Below are 25,064 nucleotides of genomic sequence, written 5' to 3'. Positions count from 1 at the left end.
AAAAAAAAAAATCAATTTTGGCAGGATGGTATTTTGTTGCATTTTTCCATTCTGTTTTCAACCAAATGCACATTCCTAGTTTATGTGGCTAAACTGAATTCAAGTGGGATGGCCAGAAATGTTGCAGTGGGCCTGTCTTATGATCAATGTTATGCAGATGGATAGATGATGTGTTACAATGGACAGGAAAGACAAAAACAAAAGGCGGAACATCACATGGAATGGGTTTCTGCCTAAAGAAATAAGGGCCATCCCTAGGATGATGTGCTTCTGAAAAATGCCATTACTGAGATCATAAACTTTTTATCAAAGATATCTGGATGGATTTTTTTGTTCAGCATCAAACTTATCTATTCCAGCATTTAGATTAGTATTTTTCCCTGGATTGTTTGCTTTGCAGGTATATCCCGTTTGTGCCCACAAGGCTTCAATGAATTTCCCACTAGTAAACGAGTCCCGTTTACGAGGACCTGTGTTTTTGGATTACGATGTATGTGCTGTGCGTCACTGGTAAGAGAACCCTTTCTGTGAGTGCCTATGAGGGATCAAGAGACCCCTGATTTCCTAGAACAGTAGTTTCTCAATCACCAGTCCATGGATCGGCAGCAGCCACTCGCATTGGGGAGCCGCCGGCAAACAGCAAAAAACAGAAGCACAGTTGGTGAGGAGGCCGAGCCCTGCCAGCCGAAGAAGTGAGCAGCATGGACATGTACCAAGTGGCCCTTTCACTGCTTTCACCTGCTCCAACATCTTTCCTGTGACAGTGGGGAGTGCAGGGGAAGAAGGTAGATGAGGGAGAAAGTGCCGGGGGGGGGGGGAAAGAAGAGGAGAAAATGAATGAGAGAGAGGGAGTGACAGCACAGGGCATGGATATATCACGCCATCCATTTGCTGGCTGAGAGGGAGAGATCCAAGGATTTAATTAAAAAAAAAAAAAAAAAGAAGTGGCTAGTTTCATAGTCACTCATGCTGCAGCAGGCATCATTGTCAGAAACGCAGCTGGGGGCTGGGTTAAGACTGGGGAAAACTCCTAAAGTACATGCAGGGAGGGAGCTCCTCCCCTCTACCCCAATTCTTCAGCCACGGGGGAGGGGCTTCCCCACCCAGCTCTTCTGGAGCCTCCTCCAACTCTACCAGGCAGCAGTTTAGAAGACTTAGCCAACTGGCCCCGCACTTCTAGCGAGTTCAGTGGATGTCTCTCTATGGCTGACGGGGAGCAGCTGCAGACTCAGGGCGAAGTGTCTGTGTAAGGCTCCCTTCGGGGGAAAAGGGAGGGGAAAAGCAAAACAGAAATTTTCCATTGGGAGTGAGAGAGTTTCCCCAGGAAGTTCACGATCTCTCCTGCAATTTCAAGGAAGGAGAGAATCCTAGCCTTGGATCAGGAGAATTCCAGCTGGGTTGTCCAGAAGAGATCTGGGATCTACATGGCAGTCCTCTGTGATCTCAAGAGAGAAGCTTTATACCGACCTCTCCAGCTAGCATCACAAGCTGCCAACACAGTACTTCACATTTCAGAGGAGTTGGAAACTACAGGCTGGTTAGCCTCACCTCAGTGATGAGAAAATTAATGGAGACCCTGCTGAAGGAGAGGATAGTGAGCCATCTACAATCCAGTGAGCTGCTGGACCCAAGGCAACATGGTTTCACCAGAAAAACATCCTACCAAATGAATGTGATTGATTTTTTTTTGATTGGGGTGACTAGTGAATTACATCAAGGAAGAGAGCTCAATGTGATTTATTTGGATTTCAGCAAAGCTTTTGATATGTTCCCACATAGGCGGCTTGTGAATAAAATGAGAAGCCCGGGAGTGGGTGCCAAACTTGTGGAATGGAGACCATGTATAATGGTAAATGGAGCTTGCTCTGAAGAGAGAAAAGTGTTAAGCGGAATCCCTCAATGATCAGTTTTGGGACCAGTTCTGTTCAATATCTTCATAAGTGACCTTGCAGAGGGGATAGAAGGTAAAGTTTGTCTATTTGCAGATGATACAAAGATTTGCAAGACAGTGCAGAGTCATGCATCTGGGGTGCAGTAATCCAAAAGAACTGTATGTGAATGGGGGGAGGGGGGCAAATGAATAATGTGCACAGCCTGGGCGAGGGACCTTAGGGTGATAGTGTCTGGCAATCTGAAGGCAACAAAACAATGTGACAAGGCGGTGACAAAAGCCAGAGGGATTCTGGGCTGCCGGAAAAAGGAGGTGATAATGCCCTTGTACAGGTCTTGAGTGAGGCCTCGCCTGGAGTGCTGTGGTTAGTTCTGGAGACCTTAGTTCAAAAATAAGGACAGGATGAAAGTGGTCCAGAGAAAGGTGACCAAAATGATCTGGGGACTGCATCAAAAGGCCCATGAAATGAGACTGAAGGACCTGAATACGTGTAGCCTGGAGAAGGGAAGGTGTGATACAGAACTTCCAATACATGAAAGGTATTAATGCACGATCATCAAACCTTTTCTGCTGGTCATGATATGAAACTCTGGCTGGTGCCTCACAAACATCAAAACACATTTCTTCAGAGAGGGTGGTGGATGCATAAAATGCCATCCCGGAAGAGGTGGTGAAGACCTGAACAGTGATGGCATTCAAAAAGGCATGGGACAAACACTGCGGATCCCTACAGGCTACAGAACGGAAATGAAAAATGGAGTATCCTATATTAGCTATAGACATAACGCTTCTGAATGGGGATAACCTGCACAGAGCAGCAGACAGACATTACCACAAGCAACGTGTTGGGCAGACTGGATGGACCATTTGGGGCTTTATCTGCTGTCATTTACTATGGTACTATGTTATGTTACTTTGTGCGAGGATTGTAGTTAAGAGATGTAGCAATACAATCTCCAGGTATGGTGAGTGTCCTGAAGGTGTAAGGGTTCCCTGGAAAGTCTGTAGGCGCACCTGCCAGGATCCAGGCTGATTACTGTATTTGGGTGAGGGGCGGCAGAGCATGCATTCTGCTGTAAGAAAATGCACTGTCACTCAAATCATCTCTCATGACGAGCTGTGGTCTGACATGTCACCTTGAAGGATGTGCTGTAACAGCTCTCATCTTAATTAGGCTTAATTATGCTGCCGTTTATTCTTGCCTACCATTCTTCCTAAGTTTTAAAAAGTTCAGTGTCAATTGTTTTACCTTTGCCTAGAAAACATGCTCGGCATAAGCAAATTGTCAAGCTTGACCTCCTTTTCGTGAACCCACGATGACTTTACAAAATGCTCGTTAAGTGTTTTTCCTACACCTTTCCTGAAGTCGAGCGTACATATTGCCTACAAGATGAGGACTTGACTAAGCACAGTCGTCTCTGACCTCAGTTAAGCAGCACAAAAGCTTCCATCCAAAGCTCTTCATTTCTGTTAGCAGACAGGGTATAATTTATCTGGCTGGGGCGACTTGGCAGCTACTCATGGTTCCTGATTGCTTCATTATCTGCTAGAGTTCAATCACAAACCCTTTATAAAATTATCCCTGCCCCTCCCCCACAGCTGGGCAGGTGGAAGCACATGTAGGGAGGCAGGCTCGGAGAGACACAAATACCATGAAGGGCAATATCACGACAACAAGAAGTTTTAGCTTCTTATGTATTCATAGATGTTCCTGTGGGGTTATATTTACTTCCCTTGCTAATTTAAAAAAGTAGTTTATTTTGCCTGTAACTGGTTTGTTTGGTTTTTTTTTTTGGTTTTTTTTTAAATTACAATAAGGTCAATATTCAAAAAGGGTCAGAGGGGCTGACTTAGTCCTATTTACCAACATCCACTGCCAACTCCTGATCTAATTCTCTGGTCACCCAATCAAAGAAAAAAATCTCCCTCTTGTAAAAACCACGCTGCCTCGGATCTGGCAGCTCTCTAGGTTCAAGACGCTTCACTGTCCTTTTCTTCAGCTGAGTCGTCGTCATATTTTCCCCAAAGCCAAAGTCACAGTAAGTGGCCTGCAATTTTCACTGCTCCTCCCAATTTTCAATTTTATAAAGAGGGACATCATCCATCCTTCTCCTGTCTCTCAAAATCACTCCCATCTCCAAAGTTCTATCGAGCAGGTCCTTCAGAGGACTCAGCAAAACCTCTCCAAGCTCCTTTAGTATCCTAGGACGTTTCCCGTCCAGCCCAACGCTTTGTCCTCTTTTCTGCTGGTTCCGCACATCCTCGCCAGCATTCGGCAGGCCTTCTCCAATCCCTTGCTCGGTGAATACCAAAGTATTTCTGCTTCTTCCTCATCCCCCCTCTGCATCTTATAATCCTACCTCTGCCCAGTATCCTTTCACTGAAATATACAAAATAAAACACACACAAAGCCACCACCCTCGCTTTACTGCCCATCCCACTTTCCCTGCCCCTCTCAGTGTTCCCAGATATTCCTCCGGGTGCTCCCCCCCCCCGAGATGCCTTGTCTGTTCTGAATGCTAATTGTCTTGCCCTTGCTTTTCAGCCACCTTTTGTGAACCCTATCAGTATCTTTTTTCCTCTTATTTCAAAGCTCTTGTCGTTTTTTGTATAGAAAAGGAAAGGAATGTATAGAAAAGGAATGATGAATAAAACGGAAAATGTCATAATGCCTCTGTATCGCTCCATGGTGAGACCGCACCTTGAATACTGTGTACAATTCTGGTCGCCGCATCTCAAAAAAGATATAATTGTGATGGAGAAGGTACAGAGAAGGGCAACCAAAATGATAAAGGGGATGGAACAGCTCCCCTATGAGGAAAGACTAAAGAGGTTAGGGCTGTTCAGCTTGGAGAAGAGACGGCTGAGGGGGGATATGATAGAGGTGTTTAAAATCATGAGAGGTCTAGAACGGGTAGATGTGAATCGGTTATTTACACTTTCGGATAGTAGAAAGACTAGGGGGCACTCCATAAAGTTAGCATGGGGCACATTTAAAACTAATCAGAGAAAGTTCTTTTTTACTCAACGCACAATTAAACTCTGGAATTTGTTGCCAGAGAATGTGGTTAGTGCACTTAGTATAGCTGTGTTTAAAAAAGGATTGGATAAGTTCTTGGAGGAGAAGTCCATTACCTGCTATTAAGTTGACTTAGAGAATAGCCACTGCCATTAGCAATGGTTACATGGAATAGACTTAGTTTTTGGGTACTTGCCAGGTTCTTATGGCCTGGATTGGCCACTGTTGGAACAGGATGCTGGGCTTGATGGACCCTTGGTCTGACCCAGTATGGCATTTTCTTATGTGCTTATGTTCTTAGCTCTTTTTAGTTTAACCCATTGTTCCACATGTGATAGAGCAGAGAGGCCAAGAGAGAGAAGCACATTTTCACTTTCAAAATTTGTGCAAAATCCACACACACACACACAAAAAAAGTTAAGACCCATGCAAACAGTTTGAAAATTCCCCCTATAGGGTTCATTTCGTATCAGCTCACGGAAACTAGATGGCAAGCATGCGCATAACTTACATGAATTTTTAAAGCACGATTTCTTTTGAAAATTATCCCACAAAAAAAAAAAAAAGACCCCCATATAATTCTGCCTTTTAATGCATACTGAAATTTCTCGGGAAAGTTTACGTGTGTCCTTTTGAAAATGGAAACGTGTGCATGGAAGGGCGAAACCCTTTCCCAGCCCTACCACTGGGAATGGCTCCGTTCGGTCTGGGTAAATTTACAGTACATGAAAGCCTGGCACACGCACGCTATTTTACCGGTGCCTCGGGTGGGCAGGGTTGGAACTTACCTGGCTACCTTTGGCTGGATATTCATTGGCGCAGCTGCACTGTTGAATGTACCCTATCTTACGACTGCTCTTCGGCATGGCTGGAAATGCCCCCAGAATGCCTCTAAGTTATCCTGGCTACGTTTTAACTGTTTAACTACTTAGCTGGATAATGAGGAGGCGGTCAGCCAGTGGAAAGTTTCAAATCCCACCATTTGTCTGGCCACGTGCAAATGGCACCGGATATCATCTTCACAGACGCACTTCCACAGGTGAAGTGGGGCTTTCATCTCAGAAATGGCCCATTTTTCTGGCTAAGGTTTGCTGGCCAGACAGCAACTGAAAATGGACTCCTGTGTGTCTAATCCTGCATCAAGTCTTAAAGCGAGTTTCTGGAGATTTTTTTCCACATCTCTAATAAGTTTGCACCAATTTTAGATTTAAAGATTGCATTATTTGACGCTATAGATTTTTGAAGACCCAACTTTCTCAAATGCTTTCTTAATTCCTATACAGCCTGTTATGACCATTTGATCCAAAATATTCTGCCGAGGGTTTTCTTATCTTGGCATCCCAACTATAATTCTTGAATCACATCCTAGTTAGTTTGCTGTAGCTTTCATTCCACATCACCTATTTCAGAGCTTGGCTCTGCAGGTATAAAAATACATGGAAAATCCTTTTGCCCCATAGTCTCTCTTTCAGTGAGGAAGTATTTGGTTTTCAAATCTGGCAACCATTTCCAAACTATAGAGTTTGGAGCTCATTTACCTGTACTTGTGTGTGGGTTGTATAAGAAGAATAATTCTTCTCTGAATATCATGCGGCAGGTTCAAATTCCCAAAAGGGCTTTGATCCCTTTTTATGACTTATGGTCCATACTTAGCCTTTCCTCGAAGATTATAATTCAGATTTTGTTTTTACTACTGATGTTTTTCTATGCCCATTCTGCATAATGTATACTTTTTATATTTGACTGATTTTATAATTAATATAAAATATACCATTTAAAACAAACCTTTTTTTATTTAAAGACTCAGACATAATACAAAGACCCACGCATTCTGTATATTCAATCTAAATGCATTTCATATGTCGTATCAAGGCAAGCAGCATATCAACAAATACATATGTACTATTTCTGAAAACTGTGGTTTGGAGCACATTATATATGCTGATATGGCTTGCTGATGATTTAATCTTTGAAATTGTCTTTAAATACAAAATTGAGTAAATCTGTTTCTTGGAATTGCCTCAATGCTTTTCTAAGGCTACTTTAATTAAGAGACAGTAAAATGTTTGAAAATGAATCGCTATAGACATAAAATATGCTCATTAAAGAAAGGTATGAAATTTATCAAAGTGGAAACAATGCATAGTAAATATGCTTCTAAATTGGGGATCTTTGTAAACTGAGATACTTTCAAAATGATCCACAAGAGAGATTATGTTACAATCTTATTTTTTGGGTCCTATAAATCAGTGGTTCTTAACCAAGTCCTTGGGACACACCCATCAAGGCTGGTTTCCGGGATGTTCACCGTGAACACGCATGAGATACATTTGCATTAAATAGAGGCGGTGCATGCAGATATCTCATTTGCATATTCACTGTGGATATCCCAGAAGCCAAACGGGCTGAGTATTTCCTCAGAACAGAGTTGAGAACCACGGCTAACAAAGACTTCTCCTTTCCCCCAGGAATAACACAGCTGGCTGCTAGAACCACTATGGCGGAACCGCCTCGGCACACCGTTCCAACATTCGTCCCACTTCGTGGGAGGTCGAGGGACGTGGGCAGCCTGGCAGGTTGAGCAGCCTCTGTAGGCTAGGCCTCGCTCTGAGGCTTTTTCACTGCGTTCTGTGTGGTAGGCTGCAATGGCATTTTGCACACTTTTTAAGGCTGCCCTCTACAGGATTGTCGGTTTGGCGTGTGCATCTAGCTGTGCGTCCAGGTTTTGGATGCTTTAGACGGGCCTTGTATTATGTGCATCTAAGTTAGGTGGTTCCTTAAGTGGTTGCACGCTTACCTGTGCGCACAAGTTTTATTGTGCACTTAAATTGTTTTACGGCATTTATTTTTGGGATGCCTAAGTTTTGGATGCCTTGGTGTGAGACGCCTAAGTGTTGGACGCCTAATTTTTGGATGCCTAGGCTGGACGCCTAGTATTTTTGGCCATACAAAAAAAAAAAAACATAAAAGCTAGATGCATGTCTCTGACCGCCGCTCAAGTGCACTGTTAGCTATAATGGCACCTATGCCTAAGAAACCTAAGTACCTTTCTCTTTGTACTGTCTCTCATATTTGGGCACCTCAGCCAGGAGAGACGGTTGGAGGCTAGGGAGAATTGCCTTCCTCTGATTTCACTAAGCTTGGCTCTTCCCAGCCGGATATAGGCCTGGGTGCAGATGCTCAAGTGGGGCGCCTGATTTTGGAACTCCACTAACTGGTTCCTCAGCAGGGGACAGTAGCTCACTGAGTATGCCTCAAGAACCTCCTGGATTGGATGCATCTACCTTTTCGGGGGTAGAATTTTTCCAGGGATTGCAATCCTTTCTCCAGGCACAATCTTCAGCCCTCTCTAATACTCACAGAGCACAGTCACAGGTAGGAACCCTGCCAGGACCTTCTGTTAAGCGCTAGAGCATTGCTAGAATGACAGCAGGACTTCCCAATGGAGGTCCAGTGGCACGGATGATGATGCTGATCCTGACTCCCTTGAGGATGGTGAAATTCCTCCAGGACTGGAACCGTATAGAACTATGCTATGATTCTTTCATAAAGATGAACTGCCAGCTCTGATTTCCGAGTCCTTGAAAATGCTCGGAGATCCTGGGGCAGACACTGTGACTGAGCCGAAGAAAAATCCCATTTTGGTTTCCTTGCATAAGGCCTCTTCTTTTTTCCCTGTGATAGAAGCCATTCAAGAATTAATTGATCTTGAGTGGGGCACCCCAGAGGCTAATTTCAAAGGGGTTCGGGTTTTGGAAGGCCTAAACCCTTTGGATCCAGTGGCAAGAGAGCGTTTACATTTTCTGAAGGTAGATGCACTTGTGTGTGCAGTCTCCAAACAGACCACTATTCCCGTGGAAAGAGGAGTGGCCTTGAAGGATGAAGGATTGAGACTATCCTTAAGCAAGCATTTGATGCAGTGGCAATGAGCTTGCAGATCGCTTCCTGTTATTCCCTGGTGGCTCGATCTTGTTTGCATCTCTCCCAAGAGGTCGATGACTCTGAGATGAACTCCAGGGCATTTTGGAGCCAGCTGCTGCGTTTTTGGCAGATACGGGCTGTGATTTGGTCCACTCTTCAGCCAGAGATGTGGCTTCCATAGAAAATGCCAGGCATCAGTTATGGCTGAAAAATTGGTCAATTGATGCAACCTCCAAGGCTAACCTTACCAAATTGCCCTTTAAAGGTTCACTATTATTTGGGAGCGAGTTGGAAAAGCTGGCCAGTAAGTGGGGTGAATCTCCAGTTCCTTGTTTGCCAGAGGATAAGAAGCAGACGCCCCGCGCTTTTAACATGAGAGGTCGTACTAGAGGATCCAGGCATTTTCGTCCCTATAGAGGAATGACCATTCAGAGAATTCAACATTTAAGTAGGTCTCAGTCCTTTCGTTCGACAGCCAAAAGGGGCAAGGGTTCAGGTAGTGGAACCTTCCGACCCCCCCCAATGAAAGTTTGCCAACCCACCCCTGGGAATATGAGATAGAAGAGAGAGCGGCATCCCCCTATCAGAGGTGGATCGAGAACACAGCAGATCAATGGGTCCTGGAGGTGATACGAGAAGAATATGTGCTGGAGTGGACACTCAGTGGCAGTGATTTCCACTTTGTTTAGAGCTAGAAAGTTCTCCACTTCCTTCGCCTTGTTCATGGTGTCTTCCTACCACTCACCACAGAAGAAGCAGGCAGTGGAAACTACAATGGCAAGGCTCCTCAGTCTGAGGGGTGTGGTTCCAGTACCATCTCAAGAAAATATGGGTCAATATTCCATTTATTTCATTGTACCCAAGAAGGAGGGCTCCTTTCATCCCATCCTGGATCTCAAAGGTGTCAACCATTATCTGCAGGTGACGCATTTTTGCATGGAAACATTGCATTCGGTAATAATGGCTGTACAGTCGGGGTAATTTCTGACCTCTTTGGATCTGACTGAAGTGTACCGTCATATTCCCATCCGACTAGAGCATCAACGCTTTTTGTGGAAACAGTTTTGGGATGCCATTATCAGTTTCGGGCCCTGCCCTTTGGTTTGGCCACCATCCCAAAGACCTTTTCCAAGGTAATGGTGGTAATGGCAGCAGAATTGAGAAACAATGGGATCTGAATTTGGACAACTGGCTGATTTGAGTCAAGTCGCTGGAAGACAGCAGCAGAGTGACCCACAAGGTGATCTCCCTATTGCAGGAGCTCGGCTGGGTGTTGGAACCTGGCCAAGAGCAGTCTTCATCTTGCTCAGTCATTGGAATACCTCGGGGTTTGGTTCGACATGAAGCAGGACAAGGTTTTCCTGCCAGAAACGCGCTTTCAGAAGTTGATGGTTCAGCTCCGTCCAGCAGACCCTGGACTCCGCTGTAAGAGGAGGAATGACTGCCAGCACTTGCACTTTTCCAGGGGCATGAGTTTTTTTTTTTTTTTGCTCATTTGATCCTGTACAGGGAGCAGATCAGTCTATGCCACTACAGGTATGGATGACTTCTCTCCTCATGCACCCCATGTGCGATTCTGTGAGCATGTCTGTCAAGGAGAGGATGTTTAAAAAAAAAAAAAAAATTAATGGCAGCGACCCTGGAAGTGGTCCCATGGGCGAGGGACAGCGCTCCCTGCTGTCTCGGTGGAACCCGCGCCTCAGGACTATTCGATTCTGCTTCACCTTCCAATGGAAGTTTCCTCCCAACTGCAGTGGTAGCTGCAGGTGGATCATCTAAGGAAGGGAGTTTCCCTAGCACCACCAGACTGGCTAGTACCGACAACAGATGGGGGAGCTCACGGTCAGGAGCTGATGGTGCAAGGGTGCTGGAATGCAGAAGAATCTCTCTGGAACATCAATCAGCTAGAAGCCAAGGCGGTCTGGTTGGCATGTTTGCAGTTCAGTTGGTCTGGATAGTGTCAGACAATGCAACAACTGTGGCTTACATCAATCGGCAGGGAGGAAACAAGACCCAGCAAATGTTGCAGGAAATAGATCAGCTTATGGAATGGGCAGAAATGCATCTCCAGATGTTCTCAGCCTCACAGATAGCAGAAAATGACAATATAAGAGCAGACTCTCTCAGCAAGGAGATTCTGGACCCAGGAGAATGGGCCTTGTCAGACAAGGCATTTCAGCTGATTCTGGATTGCTGGGGTCTCCCGTTCCTAGACCTCCTGGCGAATTCTCGCAATGTGAAAGTTCTGCAATTCTTCAGTCACAGGAGAGATCCAAAGTCATTGGGGATCGATACCCTGGTACAGGAGTGGCCAGAAGCCAAGTTGCTGTATGCCTTTCCTCCATGGCCCCAGTTGAGCAGATTGATCCGAAAGATTGAGCGCCACAGAGAGATGGTGCTCTTGGTTGCTCCAGAATGGCCCAGGAGGCCATGGTATGCGAATTTGCGGCAGCTCCCGGGAGACTCACCCCTTCATCTTCCAGCACACAGGTACCTGCTAAGTCAGGGTCTGGTTCTTCACGAATATCCATCTCGGTTTTGTCTTACTGTATATGGCCCTTGAGAAGGCTTGATTGCTGAAATGTGGATACTCAGTGGCAGTGATTTCCACTTTGTTTAGAGCTAGAAAGTTCTCCACTTCCTTGGTCTATGTGCAAGTCTGCGAGCGTTTTAGGCCTGGTGTGAGGATTAAGGTACTCGTCCTCTTTTGGCCAAGATCCCGCTCATTTTGCAATTTTTGCAGGATGGCTTGAATAAAGGTTTGGCCCTTAATTCCTTAAAGGTACAAGTAGCGGCTCTTGCCTGTTTCAGGGACCAGGTGAATGGTGGTTCCTTGTCGGCTCATCCTGATGAGGCCCGTTTCCTGAAAGAATTGAAACATCTTCATCCTCCCTTGAGGTTTTCAGTACCCTTAAGGAGTCTTATTTTGGTCTTGGATTTCTTAGCGGGTCCTTGCGCTTACTGACCTTGAAAAGTGTTTCTTGTGGCAATTTGTTCTGTACAGAGAGTTTCCGAGCTGCAGGCCTTGTTTTGCCAGGAGCCCTTCCTCCGGTTGACTTCAGGGGCGATACAACTGCATACTGTTCCTTCTTTTTTTACTGAAGGTGGTCACTGAATTTCACTTGAATCAGTCCATCTCCCTGTCATCTCTGGACAGAGAGAGAGACATAGGGGAGTATCATCTGTTGGATGACACCCTTGGATGTCAAAAGACATCCAAGAGCCTTTAAGTAAAACGGATCGCCTGTTTGTCCTACACAGCGGTACTAAACAAAAAAAGTTGACCTCGTAGACTACAATAGCCTGCTGGATTAAGGAGGTAGTCATGGCAGCATGCGTTGATGCTGGAAGCCATTACCTAGTCAGGTTAGGGCTCATTCCACTAGGGCTCAGGTAGTGTCATGGGTGGAAGTCAGGCTGCTGTCTCCAGTTGAAATTTGCGGAGCTGCGACATGGCCTCCTTACACATCTTTTCCAGGTATTATCATCTGGATGTGCAGGCCCGGGAGGATGCAGCCTTTGCACGTGCAGTTTTGACAGGACCATAGACAGCCTCCCACCCTATTTGGGAATAGCTTAGGTACATCCCACTTGTTCTAGATTCACCTGACTGGATGCTAAGAAAAGAGAAATTACTAATTACCTGATAATTTCCTTTTCTTTAGGACAGTCAGATTAATCCAGCTTCCCTCCCTTGGCCTCCGAATGATTGTACTATAGTCCTCTTGTGTGACTATGTGTTACCAGTAATCCCTGTGTTAGTCCAGTCCATTTCTTGTCTGAGCTCAGTGCTTCCTGCTAAGTATTGACATGGTTATCTGTTTTTAATCACATTTTTTGCTAGTCTGTCCACAATTTGCTTTTGAAAAAAAATACTGGCAGGCTGATGTCACTGCAGGGATATATGTACTGTGACGTCAGTTTGCTCTGTCTCCATCTGCTGGTAGAGGTGCAAAACCCTCTTGTTCTGGATTCATCTGACTGTCCTAAAGAAAAGGAAATCGTCAGGTAACTAGTAATTTCTCATTTGCTGAAAGAGGAAAAGGAAGAAACTGAACATCATACTTGCGGGAACCAATGGAAGACACATGAATTACAGACAAAAATCCAAGCCAAAAATACAGTGCACATGAGATAATATGGGAAACCCCCATGTCAAATTTTGATTAAAGAAAAAAAAAATCCAGTTAGAGCTTCCCGTAATACAGTTATGGTTAGCGCAACATTTCTGTTACCTGTGCTCTGAAATTAGAAACAAATCTTTTATTCTTTAGTGGAATCCCTGGTTTTCCAAAAAATTGTACCATATATTGCTTGCTCAATGGGCCAGACGCTAGTTGGGTGTGCAATTTAACAAGCTTTTTTTTCACAATCAATTAGTGCTTCCCAGTCCAACCCCCATCTGTCCCATGACATAAGCGGTTCCCAGAGACCCTAGACCAGCATCAGAACACACTGGTCTGGGGTCTTGACACCACTTGCTCGTGGGCCAGACAAACTGAATGAAAGAGCAGCAGACTTTGAAAACAAGTAATTATTTTGCTATGAACAGAGTGAAGATGCCAGCTCTTCTATTGGCTTTGGCTGTCATATAGTCAATGTGTCACTCCCAGCTTAAGTTAAATCGATGGAATCATTCCTACACATTTTGCTTAATGTTAACTAGCAAGTCTGTCATGATTTACAGTGCAACAAAATAAATCATGCTCATTACAGTATTAAAAGCCAATTCCAAGTTGTAATAGGGATGCTCCCATCTGAACTGCTGTACCCTCTTTGGTCCTTTTCCATCTATTATTATGCTTTTGTTATGCATCTGCTGATTTCCAGTCCATTTTAAGTCATCCTAGGACTTCTTAGAGTGAAATCTATAAAACTTGCACCCTTTGCATAGATGGAGGACCCTGGAGCGTCTGGGAAAACCATTTGGCATTACTTAAAAAGGAGAACTCTCAAATCATGTTTCAATTTTGAAAAAAATAAGAAATAAAATTACACAACCTAACACCATCTGCAAACACGAATAAATGATTATGTAATAACACCGGCACAGAGCGAATGAAAACCAAAACAGAAAATCAAAACGGAAGTCGTTGCCTGGGAAAGGCACGGGGCCCAACATGTCAGCTCAGGAGCAGCGAAGTGCGCTTCCCTGCAGGACGCCCGGAAAGTGCGCTTCCCAGCAGGACGCCCGGAAAGTGCGCTTCCCTGCAGGACGCCCGGAAAGTGCGCTTCCCAGCAGGACGCCCGGAAAGTGCGCTTCCCTGCAGGACGCCCGGAAAGTGCGCTTCCCTGCAGGACGCCCGGAAAGTGCGCTTCCCAGCAGGACGCCCGGAAAGTGCGCTTCCCAGCAGGACGCCCGGAAAGTGCGCTTCCCAGCAGGACGCCCGGAAAGTGCGCTTCCCAGCAGGACGCCCGGAAAGTGCGCTTCCCAGCAGGACGCCCGGAAAGTGCGCTTCCCTGCAGGACGCCCGGAAAGTGCGCTTCCCAGCAGGACGCCCGGAAAGTGCGCTTCCCCGCAGGACGCCCGGAAAGTGCGCTTCCCAGCAGGACGCCCGGAAAGTGCGCTTCCCTGCAGGACGCCCGGAAAGTGCGCTTCCCAGCAGGACGCCCGGAAAGTGCGCTTCCCAGCAGGACGCCCGGAAAGTGCGCTTCCCTGCAGGACGCCCGGAAAGTGCGCTTCCCTGCAGGACGCCCGGAAAGTGCGCTTCCCTGCAGGACGCCCGGATTTGATTCCAGGGTCTGACTTCTGCTCCTGTACAGATGCAGCACTCACTGACTCCTTTTGAGGTGGGAGGAGGATAAGGCACTCCAGATCCGTATGCAATTGTACTAACAACAAGCAGAGGCAAACAGGGAAATGAAATGTGATTGGATAAATGAAGAAATAAGAAAAGTTGATAAATGTTAATACAATTTTCAATTAGTGGTATGCTGAAGGCCCATATAAAAAAGTCATGAGAATGTACAGATCAAACATATATGAAATGTGCTCTGTGCAGACCATTCAAAGGAAGCTCACATACAGACACAATTCCTAAATAGTACAAACAAAGCCAGAGCATTTCTTTCATTAATTGTTATGGGTTCATTTGCATCATTCATGTGAGTTGTTTCTGTATTTGAGTTTACTTTGTAGCTCATTTCGTATGAGTTTTATCTGTACATTCTCATGACATTTTATATGGGCCTTCAGCATATTAGTTGACAACGGATTTAAAGTTTATTTAGTATCTATTTATTCATTTATCCAATCACATTTCATCCCCCCACTTGTGGTTAGTGCAATTGCACCACCAAACATTAAAGAAAAAAAGGAGGAGCAAACATCTGCTCTCCACAGAACCACCACAAGTGCTCTCACTCCTGTAGTGTGCGTCCAGAAGCACTCACCAGGCTGAGAGAGAAGGAGAGAAGTGGCAAATGGTCCATGATGGCCCACTGACCAACAGGGATCATCTCTGGACAGGAGCCCCGAGGCAACTGCTTTTGTCACTCCAACACATTCTTGGACTGAGGAGGGGAAGGAAGCAGTGTCTGTAAAACCAAAAGGACCCAAAACCCAGGGTGCCCACTCTATCCTTTGGCCCCATCTCGTCCCCCACCCACCCTGATGCTCTCTCTCTCTCTCTTTGCCCCCCCCCCCTTCTCCCTCTCTCTCTCTTTCCTCCAGTCCTCACACCACTGCCCATTCCCTCCCCTAGGGCACCTCCTCCCACCAGTGCTCTGATTCTTCTCAACCTCCACAATCTCCTTTGTGGCACCACCACTGCTCCTAAACTTGCTTCGAGTGGCTCTTTCCGTAGGTTGAACCTGTGCGGTGCTCACGCTCTTGACCTGTTCTCAGGGATCTTTGACTCCCAGTGCTGCAAGAAGAGCACTGGGAGTCCAGGGTGCCATGGGGCTCAGCCCTAGTCATAGGGGCACATGAAGGTCCATTAGAAGCAGTGACAGTACCCTGGGATAAGTGGAGGAAGGGTACAGGAAACACACACTAAAGAGAGAGAGAGTGTAAATCCCAGGCTTTGGGGGCTGCAGGAGCGAAAGTAGCCATGTAACAGCTGTTTCTCTCTCTCCTTCACAGTGTATTTCTCAAAGCTTTGCTCGGCTGATGAATGCACTTCCTTCAGCGCCTGAACACAGGCCACTTGATTTTTCTCTTGAGCACATGTCTACTGAAGATCACAATATTTAAGGGTTATTGGTGGTGGTTATCACTAGAAAGCACTTTTCCTTACAGCCGCTCGCTCACTGAGAGACAGTGCTCCGTGCCAAGTGCTGGATTTCCATGGAAAACCACCGCAGTAATTACAAGCGGTGAAACGCCGAGCCTGGGGATGGCCGGCCAGATGTGGGGTCTTCTCTCTCTTACTGGGCTCGGTATTACACAACCTCTCACTCAGTCGTGCCTTTAAAACCACAAATACAAGGCGACTTCCCCGACGGGAGATGACTTGTTGCCTCTGTTTCCAATCCTAATGGTTTCCTTACTCTTTTATTCCACGCTGATGGCATGCTATGTACTGGGAGGGGGCCTAGCAGAACAATATTGTGCTCAGAACAGCTTTAAAACACTTCCAAGTCTTACAAACGAGGGCCATCTTAGTTTAAAAAAAAAAAAAAAAAAAGTACCCAAGGTGCTGGCTCACTTCCAATTGGTTTCTCAAGGCTCGTGGTAACATCAAAGCTTTCAAACCAGCCCAAGGAGTTTAATAAAGTGGCTTGGGGGGGTCACGGCGTGTGTTTCACCTTCATGTTACTTAGCGTGGCTCGGTCTGTGCGAGCTTATTATTGTCTTCTCACTAGATAACAGCAGGCAGATGATACATGCCAGATAAAACTTCACATTGTACATTAGTCCTGGCACAATGGGGTATGAAAAGGGGGACCCTGGTGAACTCCCCTCCCACCACTCCATCAGTGTCCTTCAGCAATTCACTCTGGCTCCAGCTGAGGAGAGCTTTCTATCTGCTGAGCATTTTCCCCAGACATGCAAAGGGACCGCTTCACCAGGGCTCCCCCCTCCCACCCCCATTCTGTGTCTAGGGGGGGAAAGCTTGGTAAATCAGGCTCAAAATGGGAAAAGTCTCTCTGTGCCTCAAACCCAAGGGTAACTATGTAAATTAACATTAATGTGCACAATTCCTTACAGGGTACTCATAAGAACATAAGAAATTGCCATGCTGGGTCAGACCAGCATCCTGTTTCCAACAGAGGCCAAACCAGGCCACAAGAACCTGGCAATTACCCAAACACTAAGAAGATCCCAAGCCACTGATGCAATTAATAGCAGTGGCTATTCCCTAAGTAAATTTGATTAATAGCCGTTAATGGACTTCTCCTCCAAGAACTTATCCAAACCTTTTTTGAACCCAGCTACACTAACTGCACTAACCACATCATCTGGCAACAAATTCCAGAGCTTTATTATGCGTTGAGTGAAAAAGAATTTTCTCTGATTAGTCTTAAATGTGCTACTTGCTAACTTCATGGAATGCCCCCCAGTCCTTCTATTATCCGAAAGTGTAAATAACCAATTCACATCTACCCATTCAAGACCTCTCATGATTTTAAATACCTCTATCAAATCCCCCCTCAGCCGTCTCTTCTCCAAGCTGAACAGCCCTAACCTCTTCAGCCTTTCCTCATAGGGGAGCTGTTCCATTTCCTTTATCATTTTGGTTGCCCTTCCCTGTACCTTCTCCATCGCAACTATATCTTTTTTGAGATGCGGCAACCAGAATTGTACACAGTCTTCCAGGTGCGGTCTCACCATGGAGCGATATAGAGGCATTATGACATTTTCCGTTTTCTTAACCATTTCCTTCCTAATAATAAATAAATAAATACATAAATAAGAGATAAACTATGAGAAGGTCGTCACCATAAGCAAACACCAGATTTAAAAACAAAACTCAGCTGAGGACGTAGAAGCGCTGTGGCGCGGTAAACTGATCATCATAAAAACTCGTTTCACACAACAACACAGATGCCCTCAGTTACAGCTTAACATCTGAAGTGCAGTCTAGATGTCTAAATGCAACTCTGCTCTGCAAAGGAAGTTATGGGTTGCCCACTGCAAACCAGGGCCTTTCAGGGAAAAGCAGTCCAGGCCCCACTTTGTAAGTAAAAAGTGGGCCTCATACGACATCAGCAGCGTTACCCGAGTTCAGCAGAGAAGGGCCGACATTTCACTTCTGACCAAGCTGCCCGTTTCCCACGCAGCACAGGGCACAGTGCAGCCCCTACATACTCCACAGTATGAGCTGCAAGGCGGGGGGAGGGGAGGGGGGCCTTGAGTACAAACATCACAGTAAAGAGAAGAAATTGTTAACATTTAAACTGGAAGACAGGATTCTGCTGTAAACTGGGATGGCAGCTTAATGTTATTTTGGAAACATGTAACTAATAAGCGGAATATACAAAAAAAAAAAAAAAGATTATGAATAAATATCATAAAACAATGTTTTCTTTTTCATCCTGAAAGGCAGTCTGAATGTTTAGATTATTTTTGCATATTAATGAAAAGGTTGAGGGAGATTCTTGTTTGGAAGCTACAATAAAATCTGCATTTAACTTATTTGCATAAAACTGACAAGCTTCAGATCTGAATGAGTCCCACATTTTTCCCCCCCTTTCTTTAAGCAATGTAATTTGCTGGCACATACCATAAATAACTCATTCTTTCTAAACAGTAAAAGCAAAAGTTTATGGCAGGAAATATCAACAAAAAACCTTTTTGTAGAAAGCACTACATTCCATTTGAAATCCCTCAACCACCATGTCTTTTGATCGTCATCATCATCATCATTATTATTATTATTATTATTATTAATTAGAAGGAGAATTTAACATGAAATTTTCATACCACCGAGTTTTCCATTATTAAACAATATCTGGCACCCATCCACAGGAGTTCAAAATAAACTTCAAAGTTAAGGGAACCAGTCAGTCACACATTGGGAACAGCTTACCCTACCTTGTACCCCCCGTGCCCCTCAGTGGAAGCCCAGCTGATGTCTCCTGGCTCTTATCAGGGGTTCTCCGACTGCAGAGCAGCTTTCTGACAGCCGGAGCTTATGAAGTGCAAGAGAATTCAAGTTTCCCAGCGCAGGCTGCAAATGTGCTTCAAAGTACTACAAAGCTGACTGCTGTACTGGGAATATTTCAGCTGATTTCACAGAGTAGAGTAGCCTTGTGGTTAGAGCAGCAGGACTCACAACCAGTGAGGACAGGGTTTAAATCCTACTTTTCTCGTTGTGACCTTGGGCAAATCACTTTACCCTCCAGTACAAACTTTGGTGCTTATTTACTAAAGGTAAAGATGCTTAGTAAATAAGGCCTTGGATTGTAAAGCTCTCTGGGAAAAGGGAAACATACACAGTACCTGAAATGTAACTCACCTTTGATCCAAATCAAACCACACACCTTTTTTTTCCCCCACATAAAAGCTTGTTTATAATAATTCTTATAGTTCTGTCATTATGGTTTTAATATATTCTCTACCTCTGATAGAGTTTACAGTGCTATTGCACAGCTCTGCTGAACGGGCGTCACAATAACCCAACCAGGACACACAGTTTAAATTTGTGAGGATGAGAAAGGCACCAAGCCCAGCAACCCCTAAGGACAGAAACAAAAACCAACTCTAAGGCACAGTCACCGGCCAATTCAGCAAGAAAGTAAATCCCATTTTTTCTTTACCCCCTTAGTATCAGGTTTAATGCAAGGCGCAGGAACTCTAATATTCAAGGGCTGAGTGTCTTCTGATTTATAGCACAAGCCACCCTCTGTCACTCAGCTAAGCCTGTGCTGGTTAGGGTGCTCCTCCAGATAAAAGACTGTCTTGAATAAGGGGCAGCGATGTGATCACACATTCTTCCTCCCCACCCCAGTGCCGCAAGGCTGCCTCCTCCTTTCCATCGGTGTGAGGTGCCAGTCAGAGCACGGGAGAAGGCAGCGCACATGGCAGTGACCGCTCTCCCGCCTGCAGCGCTGGACAGCGAAGCGCACCGGGAGCCCCGCGAACATTCACTGCCCTCTCCGGGCACCGGGCAGCTCCCAGCCCGGCCTCGGAAGGAGGGACCCCGCCGGGTCTGGTGCAAGCTCACCCGCTAGCTAATGGTTTACGTCGGCGTTATAAGCCGTAGGCTTGCACATTACGCACCTCTTAACTTTTCCACGAATAACGTTTCGTTTGAACCCATCTTTGGGCCGCCCACAATCATCGCACCGAGAGGGCAGATGCAGCGCGATTCATAAATGTATTACGTTAGTCAAAAAGTTGCAGCTTTTTTTTTTTTGTTGTTGTTGTTGTTTACGCGCCTAGGCACAACAGGTCAGAATTCAAGGCGGCTATCTGCCAACTTTTCTGGCTTCTGTCACCGGCGGCTGCCTGGATCACGTCCCCCTTTGCTTTCCTCTCCTCCGATTAACCTTGCCCGGGTTAAAAAAAAAAAACTCCAGGAATCGGTCGGCACCGTAAGCGTCAGGAAGAAAGCAAGCGGCAGACGGGGTCGGGGATCGCCGGGCGCCCACGGGGGCGGGGGCTGCTGCTCCCCCCCTCCTGCACGATCTCACTACCGGGGCCAGGACGACTCGCACCGGGGCTCCCCCACCGCAGCCTGACACTCGTCGCCCCCTTGCAAGCAGCGCCCGCCACCCCTTAAGCCGTCATTAAGTCGCCCGCCTCGGCACAAAACATTTCGGAGGAGCAGCAGCGATGCGAGGGAGCCGCGGCAGGCAGTCTCTCTCCGTGCCCGTCACCTTGCAGACCGCACAGACTATTAATATTAATGGGGAGAGCTGCGGCTAAAGGTGAGCGGCGGCAGCAGCTGGGCGAGAAGTGAAGCTGGGACGGGGGGGCAGCGCGGCACATCTGGGCGACTGGCGGCGGCGGCTCCTCTTACCGAGTGGTTGACTCCCCACATCAGGACGCTGAGGAGCGGGTCGCTGGCCCGGAACAGCTTCACTTTCTGAGCCACGAAGTGCTTCTTCTTGGTCTTGGTTTTACTCGCCACGGCGGAGGCAATGCTGCTGGCCGCGGCCATGGCTCGGGGGCTGCCGATGAGCGAAGGTGGCTGGGGGGGGGGGGGGGAGCGCACTGCACTGCCCGAAGAAGGCGGCACAGGGCTGGGGATTCAACTCGTCAATAAAAAAAAAGGGGGCACAGCTGTAACAATATTTTTAAAAAAATCCTGCAACGCCGGCAATACGGCAAAAAAAAAAAAAAAAAAAGGAAACTGTAATCCCCGCCGGCGAGCAGCTGAGCCCGTATCCCAGGGTCGGGCTGAGGCTGCCGCTCCTTCGCCCTCCGTGCAGCCGGCTCCCACTCTGCTGGGCTTCGTATCTGCTCGCAGCTTCTCCTCCCTGCAGCTCCGCCGCGCTTCCGGCTGCGGGAGGCTGCCTGACTGACAGCTGGCGGAGGGGGGAGGGAAGGGAAGGGAAGAGCGGCCGGGCCCGGCCCGCGTCCGCTCGCGCACGCTACGCACGCAAACGAACACAACCTCTCGCCCGAGCGAGGCTTGCTGGTTACGGGACGCGCTTCGGGGAGCGAAAACCGCGCGGGAGGGAGGAAAAAAAAAATATTCCCGAGCCTGGGAACCTTTTCACTCCCGAACGGGAAGAGGTGCTTGCTGCTCTGATCGTGTGCAAGGGACTCGTATAAGGCAAATTGTTAAGCACGAAAGGGAAAAAAAAAAAAGTGTTTCAAAGGATGAAAGATCTTTTACTATTTTTATATTTTGTGGCTGCTTTTAAATCTTTAGTCTGATTGTCCACCTAATTAACCAACTAATTTTAACCATTGTCGTATAGGTGTAGCTGTAGCCCTGCATGTGTTGCTGACATCGTCAAGGGCGCTACTGTTTACTGGGGTTCAAGTCCGGTGGGGGGAAGCTAACTTCCCGGGCCCCTGGCAGGGTCAGTTTTGACTAACTCCAACGGCCCACACTCCAGCTGGATGATGAAGAAAACTCAAAATAGGCGCAAGGAAGTGAATGTCAGCACAAGAATCCAATAGCAGGCAGCTCACTCCCTGTCCATTCACCAGAAGCAGAGCACAAACATAAACCAATAAAGTCCAGGTGGTGTTCAAAATAAAGATACTTTACTTCAATTTAAAAATAAGAAGCCAGGCAAAGAGGGTGAAAATAAAAAACACCATCAAAAAAGATATGAGTTAGAAAAATCATAGTTTCCTGGACAATTCTGTGTCTCGTTATTGGTCTCCTCCATTCTCCACCACCATCCATGTTCCAGAACCCCCTCCTCTTTAAAAGTAGGTTAACTGGAGTGTAGCTCCAGCATAAACTGGACAAAAAGATGGAAAAATTTCCATGTTCAAAAACCCTAACAGGGTTCAACAAGTCAAAAAATCTCTAACCGTAAGCCAAACTCTCAAAAATCTCTTCAAGACTCCTGACTTCAGAAGTTCTTTCTTCTCTTTCCCCTTGCTGTTAATGCGACTCCAGCATTGCTCTATGCTTCAACGGCAAGAGGAAATGTGGAAAAAAGGATTTGCATCCACCAAAAAGCAGGGGAGTAGATTGCTTGTTATGGCAGTTACTACCCCAAACCAAATAAGCCTGATACTTCACTTTCAATGCATATCCAGCATAGCTCTCTGCTTCAACGGCAGTGGAGAAAGACTGATACTTCAAGCATATCCAGCAAAGCTCTCTGCTTCAATGGCAGGGGAGAAAGACTGATACTTCAAGCATATCCAGCAAAGCTCTCTGCTTCAACGGCAGGGGAGAAAGTCTGATACTTCATTTTAATGCACATCCAACATCGCTCACTGCTTCAACGGCAGGGGAGAGAGACTGATACTTCACGACTTCACGCATATCCAGCATAGCTCTCTGCTTCAACGGCAGGGGAGAAAGTCTGATACTTCACTTTCAATGCTTATCCAGCATAGCTCTCTGCTTCAACTGCAGGGGAGAAAGTCTGATACTTCACTTTCAATGCTTATTCAGCATAACTCTCTGCTTCAACAGTAGGGGGAATGAAGAAAAGTGGATCTATACACAGACAACAACCAACAAGGACTGAATTATTTAGTATGGGTAAACACATAAGCATGGGTGTGGCTTGCTTATTGCTGCGGTTACTACCCCTAACTTATTAAGCTAGATATTTCACTTGGATGCAGTTCCAACACTGCTCTCTCATTAATGGTGGGGGTGGAAGGGAAATAGAACCAAAATGTTACTAAGAGCCAAGAGTAACAGATAAGTATGAGAAGAAAAAAATAGTGCGAAACTTGCTGGGCAGACTGGATGGGCCGTTGGTCTTCTTCTGCCGTCATTTCTATGTTTCAGGCAAGAAAAAAAAGATCTTTCATGCAGCCCATCTGGATATGGGGTGGTGGTGGGGGAATGCCCTTCCTTCCTTCCAGACTGTTCACTCTTCTCAAAATCTTCAATAGCAATAACAATAATCAAATTCCTTGTCCTCCTTCCAGTCAAATACCTCCAGAGACCGTGCAATGACCATCAACAGTTCCTACTCCTCCTCTGGCTCCAACCCACTAAACCACTGAGCATGCTCCAGAGGGATTTATACACCACTAAAGACTCCCCCATAAAGGTTGAGTTACAGCCAGGGGAGGATTCCCAAAAGACAAACATCTCCTCCCACTGCCCATGATGGAAAACTGGGGAAAATGTAAGTGACAGGCAAAGCCAGGCCACGTAAGAAACTCCCAAGTCTCCATCTGTATGTTTATCTTGATTAGACTGTAAGCTCTTTTAAGAAGGGACTATCCCTTATGTGTTGTTTGTATAGCTCTGTGTAGGTCCAGTAGTGCTACAGAAATGTTAAGTAGTAGTTTACTCCTGGGGGAATTCTGTGCACAAAAATGTAAAATTTTGCACACAAAACCAAAATTCTGCATCTTTATATTGGTCAAAATAGCACAATATACATGACAGTCTTTAGTAATTACATTTTAAATTAATATAGAAAAAAGTTATTACTTAAAGATGCAGAATTTTAAATGTTTTGAGCAGAATTTCCCTAGAAATTCTGTTGCGCCCATCGGTGCAACCTTTGCTGCTCACTTCCTTTCTCTATGCAGCTCCAAGTCTGGGCAGAATGGTGGCCTCCGCTTCCACACGCCAATCCTCATGGCGTGCCCGGGACAGCGTGGGTACTCCCGGCAGCCATTGTACATCCAGGGGTAGCTAGGCACGCGCGCATGCCCCCTTCTTAAACGCATCATGGCGGGAACATCAGGGGCATCCACACCGCATGACGTCACCCGCCTACCATACTTACCTTTGTTTCTGCCATGCCCCTTGCTCAGCCAAGCTCTACAGCATGAGGGAGAACAAACTGGTGAGCCTGCCAAATGCAGATATTATTTTTAAATGTGTGTGTTCTCCGGTAACTGGCTCATGCCCTAGGGGCATTGTTTATGGGGGGAGGGGGGGAAAGAATTTTTTTCCAGATCAAAATTTTGCTACCTGAGGCCGTCGCCTCACCCTGCCTCTTTATAGAAACACCTCTGACTTTCACCCTCTGACTCCTTGGTTCAGTGGCTGTTGAGCCTGCAGCTTTGGGGTTTGTAAGTTTTGGTTCCTCCTCATCCTGTAATGGTTTCTTCTCCTCCACCTCAAGGGCTCCATGCCAGTTCTTCAGCTCAAGGGAAATTGGGGTTGAGGTATTGGTTCGAGTGGCTGTAGTAACTTGGCTCCAGCTGTCGTCTTGTAGACCAGTTTCACCTTCTCTACAGAGTTTTTTCTCTTTTATGCCTCAATAAGCATTTCATCAATGTAGGCTTCATTCTCCCAGAAGCTTCTCAGTCTTGCAACTTTGTCTCTGAGTTTTCCCACCCATTTCCCAAGGGAGTTCCATGAAGCCATCTTTCACACTGAACTGCTTCCTCTCTGTAGATCAGAATATCCATCAGTAGAAGTAGTAACAATGGCAGCAGCTTTATTGATTCAGTGTTTCCCAGCCATCTTTCACGTGTAAGGGACTTCTGGTACCTGTTCGGAAACACCTACTAAAGTTTCTATATTTTTCTTATCTGACACTCTTAGTAAAATTAGCAAGGACTGGGGATGGGGGAGGAGTCTGAGAAGGACCGAGGGATTTGGGGATGTGGAAGGGGTATGAGGAGGAAATAGGACTGGGGAGAGGGAGGACTGTGAGGAGGAAAGAGGAGTGGGGAGGGGGAGGACTGTGAGGAGGAAAGAGGACTGGGGATGTGGAAGGAGTATGAGG

The 25,064-nt window shown here is 46.3% G+C and overlaps 1 protein-coding gene across 3 annotated transcripts in view; it reads right to left on the bottom strand.

Annotated features, from left to right (window-relative positions):
• The window catches only part of PIP4K2A (phosphatidylinositol-5-phosphate 4-kinase type 2 alpha), a 497,067-nt gene extending 475,777 nt beyond the window's left edge, over positions 1–21,290 (bottom strand). The window contains exon 1 of one of the 3 annotated variants that reach the window (XM_029588710.1): positions 20,741–21,290. In XM_029588710.1, coding sequence (XP_029444570.1) covers positions 20,741–20,881 — 141 coding nt within the window. In that variant the 5' untranslated portion in view covers positions 20,882–21,290. Of the gene's footprint in view, positions 1–19,998; positions 20,110–20,740 lie in introns of those variants that run through there. The other 2 variants (XM_029588708.1, XM_029588709.1) reach the window with 2 other exon arrangements.
• Between the last annotated feature and the right edge of the window lie 3,774 nt (positions 21,291–25,064).

The sequence above is a fragment of the Rhinatrema bivittatum genome, chromosome 2, assembly GCF_901001135.1.
Source record: "Rhinatrema bivittatum chromosome 2, aRhiBiv1.1, whole genome shotgun sequence".
Taxonomy (NCBI): Eukaryota; Metazoa; Chordata; class Amphibia; order Gymnophiona; family Rhinatrematidae; genus Rhinatrema; species Rhinatrema bivittatum.
Note: the sequence above shows the minus strand (reverse complement) of the source record. Positions and strands in the feature narration are given on the sequence as shown.